The 16,655-nt window shown below is 37.9% G+C and overlaps 1 protein-coding gene across 1 annotated transcript; it reads left to right on the forward strand.

The window, feature by feature from the left end:
- The first annotated feature begins 1,042 nt into the window (after nucleotides 1–1,042).
- On the forward strand, nucleotides 1,043–16,212 carry RNF139 (ring finger protein 139). Its single transcript, XM_053715340.1, has 2 exons — nucleotides 1,043–1,403; nucleotides 13,994–16,212. Exons 1-2 carry the CDS (start codon nucleotides 1,241–1,243, stop codon nucleotides 15,820–15,822), a joined length of 1,992 nt encoding a protein of 663 aa, XP_053571315.1. The 5' UTR covers nucleotides 1,043–1,240; the 3' UTR covers nucleotides 15,823–16,212.
- Nucleotides 16,213–16,655: the final 443 nt, after the last annotated feature.

Below are 16,655 nucleotides of genomic sequence, written 5' to 3' on the forward strand. Positions count from 1 at the left end.
AATCTAGAATATTAATGGGGAATGCAGAGAGCAGTTTTAAAGAATTTATTAAAGGGACACTGAAACCAAATTTTTTCTTTTGTAATTCAGAAAGAGCATGCAATTTTAAGCAACTTTCTAATTTACTCCTATTATCAATTTTTCTTCGTTCTCTTGCTATCATTATTTGAAAAAGAAGGCATCTAAGCTTTTTTTTGGTTTCAGTACTCTGGACAGCACTTTTTTATTGGTGGATGAATTTATCCACCAATCAGCAAGGACAACCCAGGTTGTTCACAAAAATGGGCCGGCATCTAAACTTACATTCTTGCATTTCAAATAAAGATACCAAGAGAATGAAGAAAATTTGATAATAGGACTAAATTAGAAAGTTGCTTAAAATGTCATGCTCAATCTGAATCACGAAAGAAATTTTTTGGGTACAGTGTCCCTTTAATAAATATGCAATTAAGATAAAAATATTTAGCAATGTCTTTGCAAAGGCTAATTAAATACATAGCTCACATAGCCATACCAGTGGTTTGAGCTTGTGTTTGATTTGCTGCCTAAGTGTATTAAAATATATGACTTTATTTAGAATTTTATTTTTATTACTTTGGTCTTATGGTTTTTTAAGCCCCGTCCACCACATTTAAATTTTTTGCGGGGGGGGGGGGGGTCCCTCTTTTGAAATGTTGGGAGGTATGCAGTAGGTGAGCAGAGTTCATGTGTAAGTTCAGGCTGGAAACGTCTATAGGGAAAACAGGGATTTTTCACCACAGAATGTGTCTCCCCTTTTTTGTTCGTAGCTCTCATCTGAACCCCCAATTGTATGTAATAAAATAATGTAGTATGGCCGAGAAAATAATTTAGAACGGTAAACTCAGATACCCAAGGTATATAAATCCTTTGTAACTAGAAATAAAGTTATTGAATAAAAAAATATATTTCTCAGGAGCCACCCATAAGTTCTTCCGTTTTGATCTCGCACCCATATCAGCGTATACTATGCGCGCTCCCGCACACGCGCATGCGATCTTTGATGTCAGTTAGTAACTCCACCTACGCAAACTCGTTTATCCTGTAACTCTGCTTGACTGTAGCGTCAGAGCGCGCAACTCCCGGGACGTGACGCAGCGTACTCGGTTTGGCAGGTGTAGGTATTCCAGGATGGCCGTGAGCAGGGGAATACAGAATAACTGCACCGACTGGAAATAGCCCCGGTGGAGGGGAGGGCACCTGAATCTGCAAGGCTGAGCCCATGGCGACCCCTCCGGTGCTCGTGGGCCAGCGGGTACGCGCCGTGCTGGATGTGGCACTGCGAGTTCCGCCGCTTTTCATTATTGATGCCATCTTTAACTCCTACCAGGACCCCACAGCTGGCTACCTCTCCACGTTCCTCCACATATGTCTCAGGCTGCTGGGTAAGGAAAAGAGCAGTGCTGCTGGGACATTAGTGTGTCCCTCAGGGGATTAACCTCTTAGCTTCTGGAGAGGGATAAACTGTACTACCAGCTAGTGACTTGCACCTTTAACTGACATCCAAGGGTTAAAAAAAGTAGTGCCCAGGTGTCACATTTAGGCATAACTCAGGCTGTGTGGTGAGCAGACTTTAATAAGTTAAAGGGATATTTACTTGTATTGATATGTAAAATAAAGAGATTAATCATATAATTTACTGAGTTGTGGGTGTTGCCTCATTAACCAATGAGCAAGTAGTTCCGGGGTCGGTTGTAAACCATTATGTATGGCCTGTTAATTTAAAAAAACAAACTGTTTTAACTTACATTTTGTTTGTGTAATGTATAAATCATCCTCTATTTCTGATCTTTTATGTATGGTACATATTTTAATTAAGTCTATTTAAATGAGTGTCTAGCATTACTTACTTTTGTGTTTTACAAATCTCTGTCTGTAATGTTTACACCACTTGTCCTATGAATCATATTAGCTTGTCAGTCTAACTACTTTTCTCTGTTCTTTGCAATCCCTAACATGAGTGTTTTTATGACCTTGCAGTGTTTGCCTTTTGGAATAATTTAGGACTAATGCTTGAAACAACTTTTATATTTCCCTTTTTATTCTAAATTATTTGCTCAAAAAAGTATTTTGTAGATATGGTACTAAATTAGTATAAAAAAACAATACATTATATATGTTTTTGAGATCTGGTGTTTTCACTATACACCTTTTTTAGATTCCATTCTCCTTTTATAAGTGTTGCTAACCAGTGATACATTGAAAGGATAAGACAGATGAACCCTGAACGGTTGCTCCCTTTTTGCTCTCTTATTACCCTGCAAGGACAAAAAAATTAGAATATTCTTCCCAGCAGTAGACTGTACCAGGTGCAGCTTGCATAGTAAAATCATGGCTAACAAAGAGTGTTTTGTTTTTGCAACCACGTTGAAATTTACTTTGATGTTAAACTCCAAAAGTACATTTTGTCCTGTTTGGGATTTGTAGTTCAGTTACAGCTCTTGAGTGGGTAAGGGGTCTGCATCTTGCTGCTAAATGTACAGTCCTGTGAAACAACGTTCTAAACAATGTTTGTTTCTGATCTAGTCCTGTTGTTGCATATGCAAATAAAAAGAAGCTGCTATCTCCTCTTTAGTTGGATGGTTCTCTTGTTGCAAGATTAAAGGGGCATGAAACCCCAAAAAAGTTATTTCATGATTCAGATAGAGAATAACATTTTTAAACAACTCTTCAATTTGCTTCTATCTAGTTTGCATTGTTCTTTGTATCATTTTGTTTTGAAGAAGCATCAATGCTCTACTGGGAGCTAGCTGAACACTGGTGAGCCAGTAGCACGAGGCATAAATGTGCAGACCCCAATCGGCAGCTCCTGAGTCTACCTATGTATCCTTTTCAGCAAATGATACACAGAACAAAATAAATTGCATAATAGAAGTAAATTAGAAAGTTGTTTAACCCCTTAGTGACCAGAGCACTTTTTCATTTGTTGACCGTCGGGGACCAAGGCTATTTTTGCATATCTGCGGTGTTTGTGTTTAGCTGTAATGTTCCTCTTACTCATTTTACTGTACCCACACATCTTATATACCGTTTTTCTCGCCATTAAATCGACTTTCTAGAGATACCATTATTTTCATGATGAAAAAACACTTTTTCTAACTTTGACCCCCGAAAAGTTACTACAACCACCAAAAAACTCCTATGCTAAATAGTTTCTAAATTTTGTCCTGAGTTTAGAAATACTAAATGTTTACATGTTCTTTGCATTGGAGCACTACATTGGAACGCTGATATCTGTCCGGAATCCCTGAATATGCCTTGACATGTGTATGTATAATATATTTATTTTTTTTCTTGCATGTAATTGGCAAGAGTCAATGAGCTAGTGACGTATGGGATATACATTCCTACCAGCAGGGGCAAAGTTTTCCAAACCTCAAAATGCCTATAAATACACCCCTCACCACACCCACAATTCAGTTTTACAAACTTTGCCTCCCGTGGATGTGGTGAAGTTGGTTTGTGCTAGATTCTACGTTGATATGCGCTTCGCAGAAGGCTGAAGCCCGGTTTTCCTCTCAGAGTGCAGTGAATGTCAGAGGGATGTGAGGAGAGTATTGCCTATTTGAATACAATGGTCTTCCTCTAGGGGATCTATTTCATAGGTTCTCTGTTATCGGTCGTAGAGATTTCTTCTCCTACCTCCCTTTTCAGATCGACGATATACTCTTATATACCATTACCTCTACTGATTCTCGTTTCAGTACTGGTTTGGCTATCTACTTTATGTAGATGAGTGTCTTTGGGTAAGTAAGTCTTATTTTATTTATAACACTCTCAGCTATGGTTTGGCACTTTATATGTAAAGTTCTAAATATATGTTTTATACTTCTATTTGCCATGATTCAGGTCAATCAGTTTATTTTCCTTCTTTCAGACTGTCAATTTAATTTTTTGGGAAAATGCATATGAATTAATATTTTTCTTACCTAAAATTTTCATTGAATTTTTTCCTCTTAATTGCGGGCTGTTAGGCTCGCGGGTGCAAAAAATGCTAGAATTTATTGCGTCATTTTTGGCGCGAGATTGACATTTGTCTGACGTCAATAACGTCATTTCCGGCGTCGTAGTTGATGCCGGAAGTTTTCACGTAGTTGCGTCATTTTTCACTCTCGTGTTTGTTCCAGACGTTTTTGGCGCCAAAAAATATGTGGGCGTCATACTTGGCGCCAGTTTTTTTTACATTATTTAAGTCTCACTTTAGTTGCTTCTGGTTTCTAGAGGCTTGTTCTGTTTGCATTTTTTCCCATTCCTGAAACTGTCATTTAAGGAATTTGATAATTTTGCTTTATATGTGGTTTTTTTCTATTACCTATTGCAAGATGTCACAACCTGACCCGGGATCAGAATCTACTTCTGGAAAGACGCTGCCTGATGTCGGTTCTACCAAAGCTAAGTGCATTTGTTGTAAACTTATGCTAACTGTTCCTCCGGCTGTAGTTTGTGTTAGTTGTCATGATAAACTATCAAACGCAGATAATATTTCCATTAGTAATAATCCATTACCTGTTGTTGCTCCGTCAACATCTAATGTTCAGGATGTTCCTGTTAATGTAAAATAATTTGTTTCTAATTCTATTCGGAAGGCTCTGTCTGTTATTCCTCCTTCTAGTAAACGTAAAAGGTCTTTTAAAACTTCTCATAAATCAGATGAATTTTTAAATGACCGCCATCATTCTGACTTATCTATCTCTGATGAGGATCTTTCTGGATCATAAGATTCTGCCTCGGATATTGACACTGATAAATCTTCATTTTTAAGATGGAGTTTATTTGTTCTTTACTGAAAGAAGTGTTGATTGCTTTAGATATGGAGGAGTCTAGTCATCTTGATATTAAAATTAGTAAGCGTTTAAATTCGTTTTTTAAACCTCATGTAGTTATTCCAGAAGTTTTTCCAGTTCCTGATGCTATTTCAGATGTAATTTCTAGGGAATGGAATAGTCTGGGTACTTCATTTACTCCTTCTTCAAGGTTTAAGAAATTGTACCCTTTGCCGTCTGATAGATTAGAGTTTTGGGACAAAATCCCCAAAGTTGATGGGGCTATTTCTACTCTTGCTAAACGTATTACTATTCCTATGGCAGATAGTACTTGTAGCTTGAATCATTTCTAAGGAAGGCTTATTTATGTTCAGGTAATCTTCTTAGGCCTGCTATTTCTTTGGCTGATGTTGCTGCAGCTTCCACTTTCTGGTTGGAGGCTTTAGCACAACAAGTGTCGGACCATGATGCTTATAGCATTGTTAAACTTCTTCAACATGCTAATAACTTTGTTTGTGATGCCATTTTTGATATCATTAGGATTGATGTCAGGCATATGTCTTTAGCTATTTTAGCTAGAAGAGCTTTATGGCTTAAATCTTGGAATGCAGATATGACTTCTAAGTCAACGTTGCTTTCTCTTTCTTTCCAAGGTAATAAGTTATTTGGTTCTCAGTTGGATTCTATAATTTCAACTGTCACTGGGGGGAAAGGAGATTTTTTGCCTCAGGATAAAAAATCTAAGGGTAAATATAGGGCTGCTAATCGTTTTCGTTCCTTTCGTCAGAATAAGGAACAGAAGCCTGACCCTTCCCCTAAAGGAACGGTCTCTGTTTGTAAACCTCCAGTCTGGAATAAATCCAAGCCTTTTAGGAAGTCAAAACCAGCTCCCAAGTCTGCATGAAGGTGCGGCCCTCATTCCATCACAGCTGGTAAGGGGGCAGGTTACGATTTTTCAAAGATGTTTGGATCAGTTTGATTCAAAATCATTGGATTCAGAACATTGTTTCTCAAGGGTACAGAATAGGTTTCAAGATAAGACCGCCTGTGAGAAGATTCTTTCTCTCGCATTCCAGTAAAGGCTCAGGCTTTTCTGAAATGTGTTTCAGACCTGGAGTCAGCTGGGGTAATTATGCCAGTTCCAGATCTGGAACGGGGTCTAGGGTTTTATTCAAATCTGTTCATTGTACCGAAGAAAGAGAATTCTTTCAGACCAGTTCTGGATCTAAAAATATTGAATCGTTATATAAGGATACCAACATTCAAACTGGTGACTATAGGGACTATTCTGCCTTTTGTTCAGCAAGGGCATTATATGTCCACAATAGATTTACAGGATGCATATCTTCATATTCCTATTCATCCGGATCACTATCAGTTCCTGAGATTCTCTTTTCTAGACAAGCATTACCAATTTGTTCTTCCTTTTGGCCTAGCAACAACTCCAAGGATCTTTTCAAAGGTTCTCGGTGCCTTACTCTCTGTAATCAGAGAGCAGGGTATTGCGGTATTTCCTTATTTGGACGATATCTTGGTACTTGCTCAGTCTTTACATTCTGCAGAATCTCACACAAATCAACTCGTGTTTCTTCAAAGACATGGTTGGAGGATCAATTTACCAAAGAGTTCCTTGATTCCTCAGACAAGGGTAACCTTTTTGGGTTTCCAAATAGATTCAGTATCCATGACTTTGTCTCTAACAGACAAGAGACGTCAGAAATTGGTTTCAGCTTGTCGAAACCTTCAGTCTCAATCATTCCCTTCGGTAGCTTTGTGCATGGAAATTTTTAGGTCTCATGACTGCAGCATCGGACGCGATCCCCTTTGCTCGTTTTCACATGAGACCTCTCCAGCTTTGTATGCTGAACCAATGGTGCAGGGATTATACAAAGATATCACAATTAATATCCTTAAATCCCAATGTTCGTTTTTCTCTGACTTGGTGGTTGGATCACCATCGTTTAATTCAAGGGGCCTCATTTGTTCGTCCAACCTGGACTGTGATCACAACAGATGTAAGTCTTTCAGGTTGGGGAGCTGTAAGGGGATCTCTGACAGTGCAGGGGGTTTGGGAATCTCAGGAGGCGAGATTACCAATCAACATTTTGGAACTCCGTGCGATTTTCAGAGCTCTTTGGTTCTGGCCTCTTCTGAAGAGAGAATAGTTTATTTGTTTTCAGACAGACAATGTCACAACCGTGGCGTATGTCAATCATCAAGGTGGGACTCACAGTCCTCAGGCTATGAAAGAAGTATCTCGGATACTTGTATGGGCGGAATCCAGCTCCTGTCTAATCTCTGCGGTTCACATCCCAGTTATAGACAATTGGGAAGCGGATTATCTCAGCCGCCAGACGTTACATCCTGGCGAATGGTCTCTTCATCCAGAGGTATTTCTTCAGATTGTTCATATATGGGGACTTCCAGAAATAGATCTGATGGCTTCTCATCTAAACAGGAAACTTCCCAGGTATCTGTCCAGATCCAGGGATCCTCAGGCGGAAGCGGTGGATGCGTTGTCACTTCCTTGGAATTATCCGGCTTATGTTTTTCCGCCTCTAGTTCTTCTTCCAAAAGTGATTTCCAAAATCATAATGGAACGTTCGTTTGTGCTGCTGGTGGCTCCAGCATGGCCACACAGGTTTTGGTATACGGATCTTGTTCGGATGGCCAGTTGCCAACCTTGGACACTTCCGTTAAGGCCAGACCTTCTATCTCAAGGCCCATTTTTCCATCAGGATCTCAAATCATTAAATTTGAAGGTATGGAAATTGAACGCTTAATACTTAGTCATAGAGGTTTCTCTGACTCCGTGATTAATACTATGTTACAGGCTCGTAAATCTGTGTCTAGAAAGATTTATTACAGAGTTTGGAAGACTTACATTTCTTGGTGTTCTTCTCATAAAATCTCTTGGCATTCTTTTAGAATTCCTAGAATTTTACAGTTTCTTCAGGATGGTTTGGATAAGGGTTTGTCTGCAAGTTCCTTGAAAGGACAAATCTCTGCTCTTTCTGTTCTGATTCACAGAAAAATTGCTAATCTTCCTGATATTGTTTTGTACAGGCTTTGGTTCGTATCAAGCCTGTCATTAAGTCAATCTCTCCTCCTTGGAGTCTTAATTTGGTTTTGAGGGCTTTACAGGCTCCTCCGTTTGAGCCTATGCATTCTCTGGACATTTAAATTACTTTCTTGGAAAGTCTTGTTCCTTTTGGCCATCTCTTCTGCTAGAAGAGTTTCTGAGTTATCTGCTCTTTCTTGTGAGTCTCCTTTTCTGATTTTTCATCAGGATAAGGCGGTTTTGCGGACTTCATTTAAATTTTTACCTAAGGTTGTGAATTCTAACAACATTAGTAGAGAAATTGTTGTCCATTCGTTGTGTCCTAATCCTAAGAATTCTCTGGAGAGATCTTTACGTTCTTTGGATGTAGTAAGAGCTTTGAAATATTATGTTGAAGCTACTAAAGATTTCAGAAAGACCTCTAGTCTATTTGTTATCTTTTCTGGTTCTAGGAAAGGTCAGAAGGCTTCTGCCATTTCTTTGGCGTCTTGGTTTAAGCTTTTGTTTCATCATGCTTATGTGGACTCGGGTAAATCACCGCCTCAAAGGATTACGGCTCATTCTACCAGGTCAGTTTCTACTTCCTGGGCTTTTAAGAATGAAGCTTCTGTTGATCAGATTTGCAAAGCAGCAACTTGGTCTTCTTTGCATAATTTACTAAATTCTACCATTTTGATGTTTTTTCCTCCTCAGAAGCAGTTTTTGATAGAAAAGTACTTCAGGCAGCTGTTTCAGTTTGATTCTTCTGCTTATAATTTCAGTTTTTTTCATTATAAAGATTAACTTTTTGATTTGGGTTGTGGATTGTTTTTTCAGCGGAATTGGCTGTCTTTATTTTATCCCTCCCTCTCTAGTGACTCTTGCGTGGAAGTTCCACATCTTGGGTATCTGCTATCCCATATGTCACTAGCTCATGGACTCTTGCCAATTACATGAAAGAAAACATAATTTATGTAAGAACTTACCTGATAAATTCATTTCTTTCATATTGGCAAGAGTCCATGAGGCCCACCCTTTTTTGTGGTGGTTATGATTTTTTTTTTTTTTTTGTATAAAGCACAATTATTCCAATTCCTTGTTTGATGCTTTCGCTCCTTTCTTATCACCCCACTTCTTGGCTATTCGTTAAACTGAATTGTGGGTGTGGTGAGGGGTGTATTTATAGGCATTTTGAGGTTTTGGAAACTTTGCCCCTCCTGGTAGGAATGTATATCCCATACGTCACTAGCTCATGGACTCTTGCCAATATGAAAGAAATGAATTTATCAGGTAAGTTCTAACATAAATTATGGGGTTTTTTTTTGTAGACAACCCAACGTATTGATCTAGGCCCATTTTGGTATATTGCATGCCACCATTTCACCACAAAATGCAATCAAATAAAAAAAAATAAAAAAAATCGTTAAATTTTTCACAATTTTAGGTTTCACACTGAAATTATTTACAAACAGCTTGTGCAATTATGTCACAAATGGTTGTAAATGCTTCTCTGGGATCCCCTTTGTTCAGAAATAGCAGACATATGGCTTTGGCATTGCTTTTTGGTAATTAGAAGGCCGCTAAATGCCGCTGCGCACCACACTTGTATTATGCCCAGCAGTGATGGGGTTAATTAGGTAGCTTGTAGGGAGCTTGAAGGGTTAATTTTAGCTTTAGTGTAGAGATCAGCCTCCTACCTGACACATAACAGCTCTCATCCCTCCCCCACCCTGCCATTAATAAAATAAAAGGCTTTTTTAAAAATAAAATATATATTCTGCTTTGTAGAATTCCCCCCTTACCCCCCAACCTCATTGATTTCCCCCCCCCCCATGAGCTCTCTAACCCTCTCCCCACAACTATATGTAATCGCCCTCTCCTACCACTTAAACATTTTGAAACTTAACGATCGAGGGTGGGCGCGCACGTGCACTCGCTCCTGCACATCCGACAATCATTTCTGACTGCTGGCCGGAAGATTGCCAGTGATGGGCCGCCTCCCTGCAGCTGCTCCCACCAACGATCGGCACCATCGCTGGCATCGGCGTACCAAAAAAGGTATTGCAGTGATGCCTCAATATCGAGGCATCACTGCAATACCTTAAGAGCTGCTGGAAGCGATCAGGATCGATTTCGGAGCTTCAAACCCCAGAGGACGTGCCAGGCACGTCCTTGGTCGTTAAGGTGTTAAAATCACACACCACTATCTGAATTGTGAAAGAGAAAATGTGTTTCATGTTCCTTTAAAGGGACACTGAACCCAATTGTTTTTTATTTCGTAATTCAGAGCATGAAATTTTAAGCAGCTTTCTAATTTACTCCTATTATAAAAAATGTATTTATTCTCTTTGTATCTTTATTTGAAATGCAAGAATGTAAGTTTAGATGCCGGCCCATTTTTTGGTGAACAACCTGGGTTTTCCTTGCTGATTGGTGGATAAAAAGCTGTCCAGAGTCTGAACAAAAAAAGGCTTAGATGCCTTCTTTTCAAATGAAGATAGCAAGACAACAAAGAAAAATTGATAATAGGGATAAATTAGAAAGTTGCTTAAAATTGCATGCTCTATCTGAATCGTGAAACAAAAAAATTGGGTTCAGTGTCCCTTTAACTATGTTGCTTTTGATGGATATTTAAAAAAACTTGTCAGAATGTCATAAAATTAAAACATAACATACATTTTTTTTTTTTAGCTTGCTTTTATTGTACATTACTTTTGCTAATTCTTCTTCCATACTCCCCTAGAGAAGCTATAGCTGAAATTCTCAATTTTTTTTTTTTTACAGTTATTGTTTAAAGGGACATTAAACACTAAATAAATTCTAGATATAATGAAACATTCAAAGAAAAGATTAGTCTGAGAATAACAGATATAGATGTATTTTTAATGTTTAATTAGCTGTTTAAATATTGACATAAGGTTAAAGTTTGTGTCTATAATACAATGGGAGCTGCCATGTTGTAACTTAGATTACCTTCTCTGCTGTGGCCAATAAGGGACAGTTATAATTAGGTCAGTACAGGGTGCAGCCGATGGCTGTGTGGAATATAACAGTGTTCTGCACTTCTAACAGCAACTGAAAAGCTCACTATTTTAGAATGGAATTACAGGAAAAAGGGACAAAATAAATAATGAAAGTATATTGCAGAGTATTTGTTTTTTAAATATACGATTTATCATTTTATATTACAATCTCAAGTGTTTAACCCTTTCGTTCCCTGGGTTAACGTGTATACATTGGAACAACTGTTCCAATGTAAACAAATTGAAATCTTGCGATCATGCACAAGATTTCAATGATGGAATCACGTCAGGGTCCCTTTGATGCTAGACACGACCTCCAAACCGCGATCCCGTCAGGGAAGCGCTAGTGGCTTCAGGAAAGCCAAGCGGTTAGGAGGTTTAATTCCGTCCTTCGGATGGTATACTACGCCCTAACGGCGTTAAAAGGTTAATGCCCCATTTTAAAGCAACACACAATCACATCAAGAGGAGATCAAATAAACCTACTTCCCTGGATTTTCAAGTAGTATGTTATCGGTTATTTGTAGAGCGGCAACAGATTCCGCAGCGCTATATACAATGTAGAGTTTTGTAGCTTTGTATTGTTTATTTGTAATGGGTCACCAAATGTAGTAGTACTGGGTACATGAGGGGTACACAATTACCCCAATTCATGGCAAAATAAATTTCAGATACATTAAACAGCGTAAACAAAATAAATGGGTACAAGAGGATGAGGCTCCACAGATCAGTAGTAAAGTTACAATTTTTAATGCTTACAAATATATATTTTTATTTAAATCTGGAGTTTAAAGCAAAGTTCAAGTCAAAAGTACATTTTTAAATGCTGCAAAAAATTGCCTACAAAAACATCCTAAGCTTTTATATAAAAATTAGTCGCACAATATGACCATATTCTGCTTAGCCAGTCACGAACTTACATGGTGTCCCAATGTAGACTGGTCCTAACACTACAGTACTTTGCCTTTATGGGCATATTGTGTGACTTAAGATCCCAATTTTAATATAAAAGCATGGATGTTTTTGCAGGCATTTTAAACTTTCATGACTCGGAGCAACAACTTTCCAATTTGCTTAATTCTCTTGGTATCCTTTGCTGAAGAGTAAACTGGTAGGCTCAGGAGGTTGCATACTGGAACCTAGCTGACACATCGGGTGCCAATGGGGGGAGGGGGAATTGTATATAATTGATACACTTTACAGCGCTACACCCTATTCTACTAAAGAGTAATACATTCAATACTATATAATATTTAAATGAGTGCAAAGTATTTGTATGCAATAAGTATATAAAGAATTTGTATGTAGTTTAAAAAATGTTACCCACTTTTGAAAAATACAGAATAGTAAAATTATTAAAGCGTTCAAAATATACTATCGATGGCAATAGAGACAATTCAAGTAATTTATACGGACCTTAAAGCTCTATTTATGGCTAATGTGATAGAACTTTTAGTATGTGTAGAAAAAAAACAAGGCAATAGTTAATATAATATACAGAGATTATCGTATAACAAGTCCAATTTTTAACGATAATCAGCTTGATCAGATGTAAAACGCTATCCCTTATTGGGCTCCTATCCTACTTACGTGCAGATACCTCAATCGTATGAGGTAAGTGTATTGCACAAAGTTAGATCGGTTCTGGATTTCCTGCCGGAACACCTCCGCTCAGTACCTCCCGGTTCCTTATCTCACCGATGGTCACAGGTTCTCTTTGGTGCTTGCTACGTGCGGCAGATCTTATTACCACATCCGGGTTATTTCAATATATTATAATGGAACAAAAAGAGTAACATAGTGTAACTTTGTTACAAACGTTGTTTATTTAAATACAGAGTGCTACTTAAAATATCCAACCTCAATTACTGAGGTATCACATAAACGTATGCTGTTATTATTAAGTATATACTACATCTGAAACAACTTGTTTTATATGTTTATGTGATACCTCATATCATACACTGCTATTTCTTGCTTGTCCAGGACTAGTGGAAATGTCTTGCATTATGTATATGGCATCATCCAGAAAATAAGGAAACGGGAATAACATTTCTCAAGATCTGCTACATTAAAAAAATCCAAATGTCTTAGCGTTTGAGTTCTAGAAAATGAGTTCCCAAGTGTATAAATATTCATAGTATAACCCATAACTGAGGGCTCACTGCTCATGGGATCCCAGGCTATAGCAGGGCTTGTGTAACTTAGTCAGGACATTCTAGCTCACATCATTTTACTTCTGGTTCCAAACTCTTTAGTTTGTTTGCAGATTTCTATATACACACACTTCTGTACCTGAAGTGTATGTGCCAATATGCTTGTCACCGATCTGCTGATGCGCAATTAGGTCAGCTTTCCTTTATATTCTTTTTAAGGCTCCAGAGGTTCCATAAGAAAAATTGAAAGTATTTGCAGATGTTTTGGCAGTTTATGATCTAATAATCCTGATTAATAAGTATATCAAATGTATGAGCCAGACACTCTAGGGGTCGTAACATATAAAAAAATAGGATTTGGAAAGAATTATGATGGAGACTGTTGCACTGCTTTGTTAGGACCTACATAATTGTGTCAACATTGTTTTTATTGCAATTGACAATATAGGAAAACATATTAAACGCACAACTAAGTGTATAGTGTTCCTATATTGATATTGTAGTTGTAATATTAAACGACCACTAAATACAGTAGAATAATTAACAAGTCGGTAATATAAAGATAATATAAAAAAAAAAAACTCTGAATTTCAAATAAGCAGTAGCTTTATCTGACAAATGTATCTCTTCCCCATTTGCTGGCCCCCTGTATCATGTGACAGCCATCAACCAATCACAGACTAGTATACATATACCCTATGAACTTGTGCACATGCTCAGTAGGAGATAGTGCCTCAAAAAATGTTTATCTAAAAAGAGTGTGCAAAATTTGATAGAAGTATATTGGTAAGTCTCTTAAAACGGAATGCTCTATCTGAGTTATTAAAGTTTAATTTTGACTTTAGTGTCACTTTTTAATAAGAAATATTTTGGAGGATATTAATGATTGGTCACCTTACTTTAGGAGACAAATGGATTGTGTATGTATTTGTGTTTTGTATAATTAATGCATATTAACTGTTCTCCCCTCTTTTTTTTTTTTTTTCTTTTCAGGTGTTCTGACATCTGGCGTCGTGTTGGTATTCTCCCGAAGAGCACTGTTCAAGTTTTACATGATCAGCATGGCTCTCCTGTTGGCTGCAACCTCCATGTTGGTGAATTACTATGTCACATTGCACATTGACTTTTACCGTGCCTATTACTTGGTGGCTTTTGGGCAGGAATTTCTTCCGTCCAATGGACCTTCGCTGTGGATGGCACTAGTTATCTTACAACTTATTTTTGGCATTGGATTTATTGCGCTTCTTCAGATTCAGTCACTATACTCTCAGTTAATCATACTGGATCTTTTAATACCTACAGTTGGTTTGATAATAGAACTTCCTATCCATGCACAACAGATTTTGGTATTTATTTCTGGCTTTGCTCTAATACTTTTTACTACAGTATGCTTGGCACTTCGATTCAAGTGGTTCTACTATTCAACAAGATACACTTTCCTCCTGCTAAAACACATGTATCATGTTTATGGATTACAACTTATGGTTGAAGGCGCTTGGAAAAAGATTCATGTACCGGATGTCCTCAGAGTCTTTTGGCTCACAAGACTTGCTACCCAAGCTGTAATTCTAGTGTTTATGTTAAGGTTGTCAAAGAGCGATCCAGAAGATGCCACTTACTTTATACCATGGAAAGACTTTTGTGAGCTTTTCAGCAATCTTATAATAAGTGGCTGCGATTCCACATTAACAGTTTTAGGAATGAGTGCTGTGATTTCTTCTATTGCACATTATTTGGGCCTGGGTATATTATCCTTTATAGGCTCAACAGAAGAAGAAGACAAACATCTTGGATTTGTAGCTCCTGTTCTGTTTTTTATATTGGCTCTACAAACTGGCTTGAGTGGATTAAAACCAGAAGAAAGACTTGTACGGCTTTCTCGTAATATGTGCCTTTTGTTAACAGCAATCTTGCATTTTATCCATGGAATGACTGACCCTGTGTTGATGTCGTTGAGTGCCTCCCACGTGTCTTCAGTTCGCAGGCACCTCCCAGTTCTGTTAGTTTCTGCTTGCCTTTTTATTCTTCCAATTCTGCTAAGTTGTGTTCTTTGGCATTACTATGCACTAAATACGTGGTTATTTGCAGTAACAGCCTTCTCAGTGGAACTTTGTTTAAAAGTAATAGTCTCCCTAACCGTTTATACTCTGTTTATGATTGATGGTTACTACAATGTATTATGGGAAAAGCTTGATGATTATGTCTACTATGTTCGTTCAACTGGTAGCATCATTGAGTTTATCTTTGGAGTAATAATGTTTGGAAATGGAGCTTATACAATGATGTTTGAATCAGGAAGCAAAATCCGTGCTTGTATGATGTGTCTTCATGCTTATTTCAATATTTACCTGCAAGCAAAGAATGGATGGAAGACATTTATGAACCGGAGGACTGCTGTGAAAAAAATAAACTCTCTTCCAGAGGTAAAAGTAACAGATTCTCCAATAGATGATGTATGTGCAATCTGCTACCATGAGTTCACCACTTCCGCCCGTATTACACCATGTCGCCATTACTTTCATGCACTTTGCCTTCGGAAATGGCTGTACATTCAAGATACTTGTCCAATGTGCCATCAAAAAGTATATATTGAAGATGACCTGAAAGAGACGGAGTCATTTTCGAACAACAATGGGTTTGTTCCGCCCGATGAGCAACCTGTGCAACCTAATGAGGAGGGAGAAGCAGATGGTGAAGTTAACGAACTGCATGAAGATGATAGCACTGAATGTGATGAAGATGAATGGACAGAGGAGCAGCTCAGTGCCACTGCGTCAAGGGAAGAATTGGTTGACAATGACACAGACTCATTTGGGGATTAACCCCCCCTTTTTTTTTTCTTGTGTATTTAAATCATCAAAGTGTTTAAAGATGAGTTCCAGAACAGAGAATGTTTCTCATTTTCTTTCTGTAACTTCAAAAAAATTGAAGTTGAATGAATGGCTTCTGTTAAATTCTAATGTAAATATACTTCTTGGTCTCTTTTGTGACCTAATTAAATGTGTACGTTCTTGTACATGAAATAAAAGTTTTGATTTCAGATCATTTTGTATTTGACAATTTAGTACCAATCAAGAAGTGCAATAAATTTGCTTTGCCAAATAAGGTTTTATATATTCTGGCAAAACCATACCAAGTTTTCTTATTAAAGGGATTCATATTTTAAAAACAAAACAAAAAAAAAATGGCAACTACCTGCTGATACTTAGTTTCTCCAACATAGGTGTGTCCGGTCCACGGCGTCATCCTTACTTGTGGGATATTCTCTTCCCCAACAGGAAATGGCAAAGAGCCCAGCAAAGCTGGTCACATGATCCCCCCTAGGCTCCGCCTACCCCAGTCATTCTCTTTGCCGTTGTACAGGCAACATCTCCACGGAGATGGCTTAGAGTTTTTTAGTGTTTAACTGTAGTTTTTATTATTCAATCAAGAGTTTATTTTAAAATAGTGCTGGTATGTACTATTTACTCTGAAACAGAAAAGAGATGAAGATTTCTGTTTGTAAGAGGAAAATGATTTTAGCAACCGTTACTAAAATCCATGGCTGTTCCACACAGGACTGTTGAGAGGAATTAACTTCAGTTGGGGGAACAGTGAGCAGTCTTTTGCTGCTTGAGGTATGACACATTCTAACAAGACGATGTAATGCTGGAAG

The sequence above is a fragment of the Bombina bombina genome, chromosome 5, assembly GCF_027579735.1.
Source record: "Bombina bombina isolate aBomBom1 chromosome 5, aBomBom1.pri, whole genome shotgun sequence".
NCBI classification, from domain to species: domain Eukaryota; kingdom Metazoa; phylum Chordata; class Amphibia; order Anura; family Bombinatoridae; genus Bombina; species Bombina bombina.

Bases quoted from the DNA above. Each gene is read 5' to 3' on its own strand.
- RNF139 (XM_053715340.1), top strand. From the start codon at position 1,241: ATGGCGACCCCTCCGGTGCTCGTGGGCCAGCGGGTACGCGCCGTGCTG. The intron at 1,404-13,993 runs GTAAGGAAAAGA...TTTTCTTTTCAG, and splicing joins CATATGTCTCAGGCTGCTGG to GTGTTCTGACATCTGGCGTC.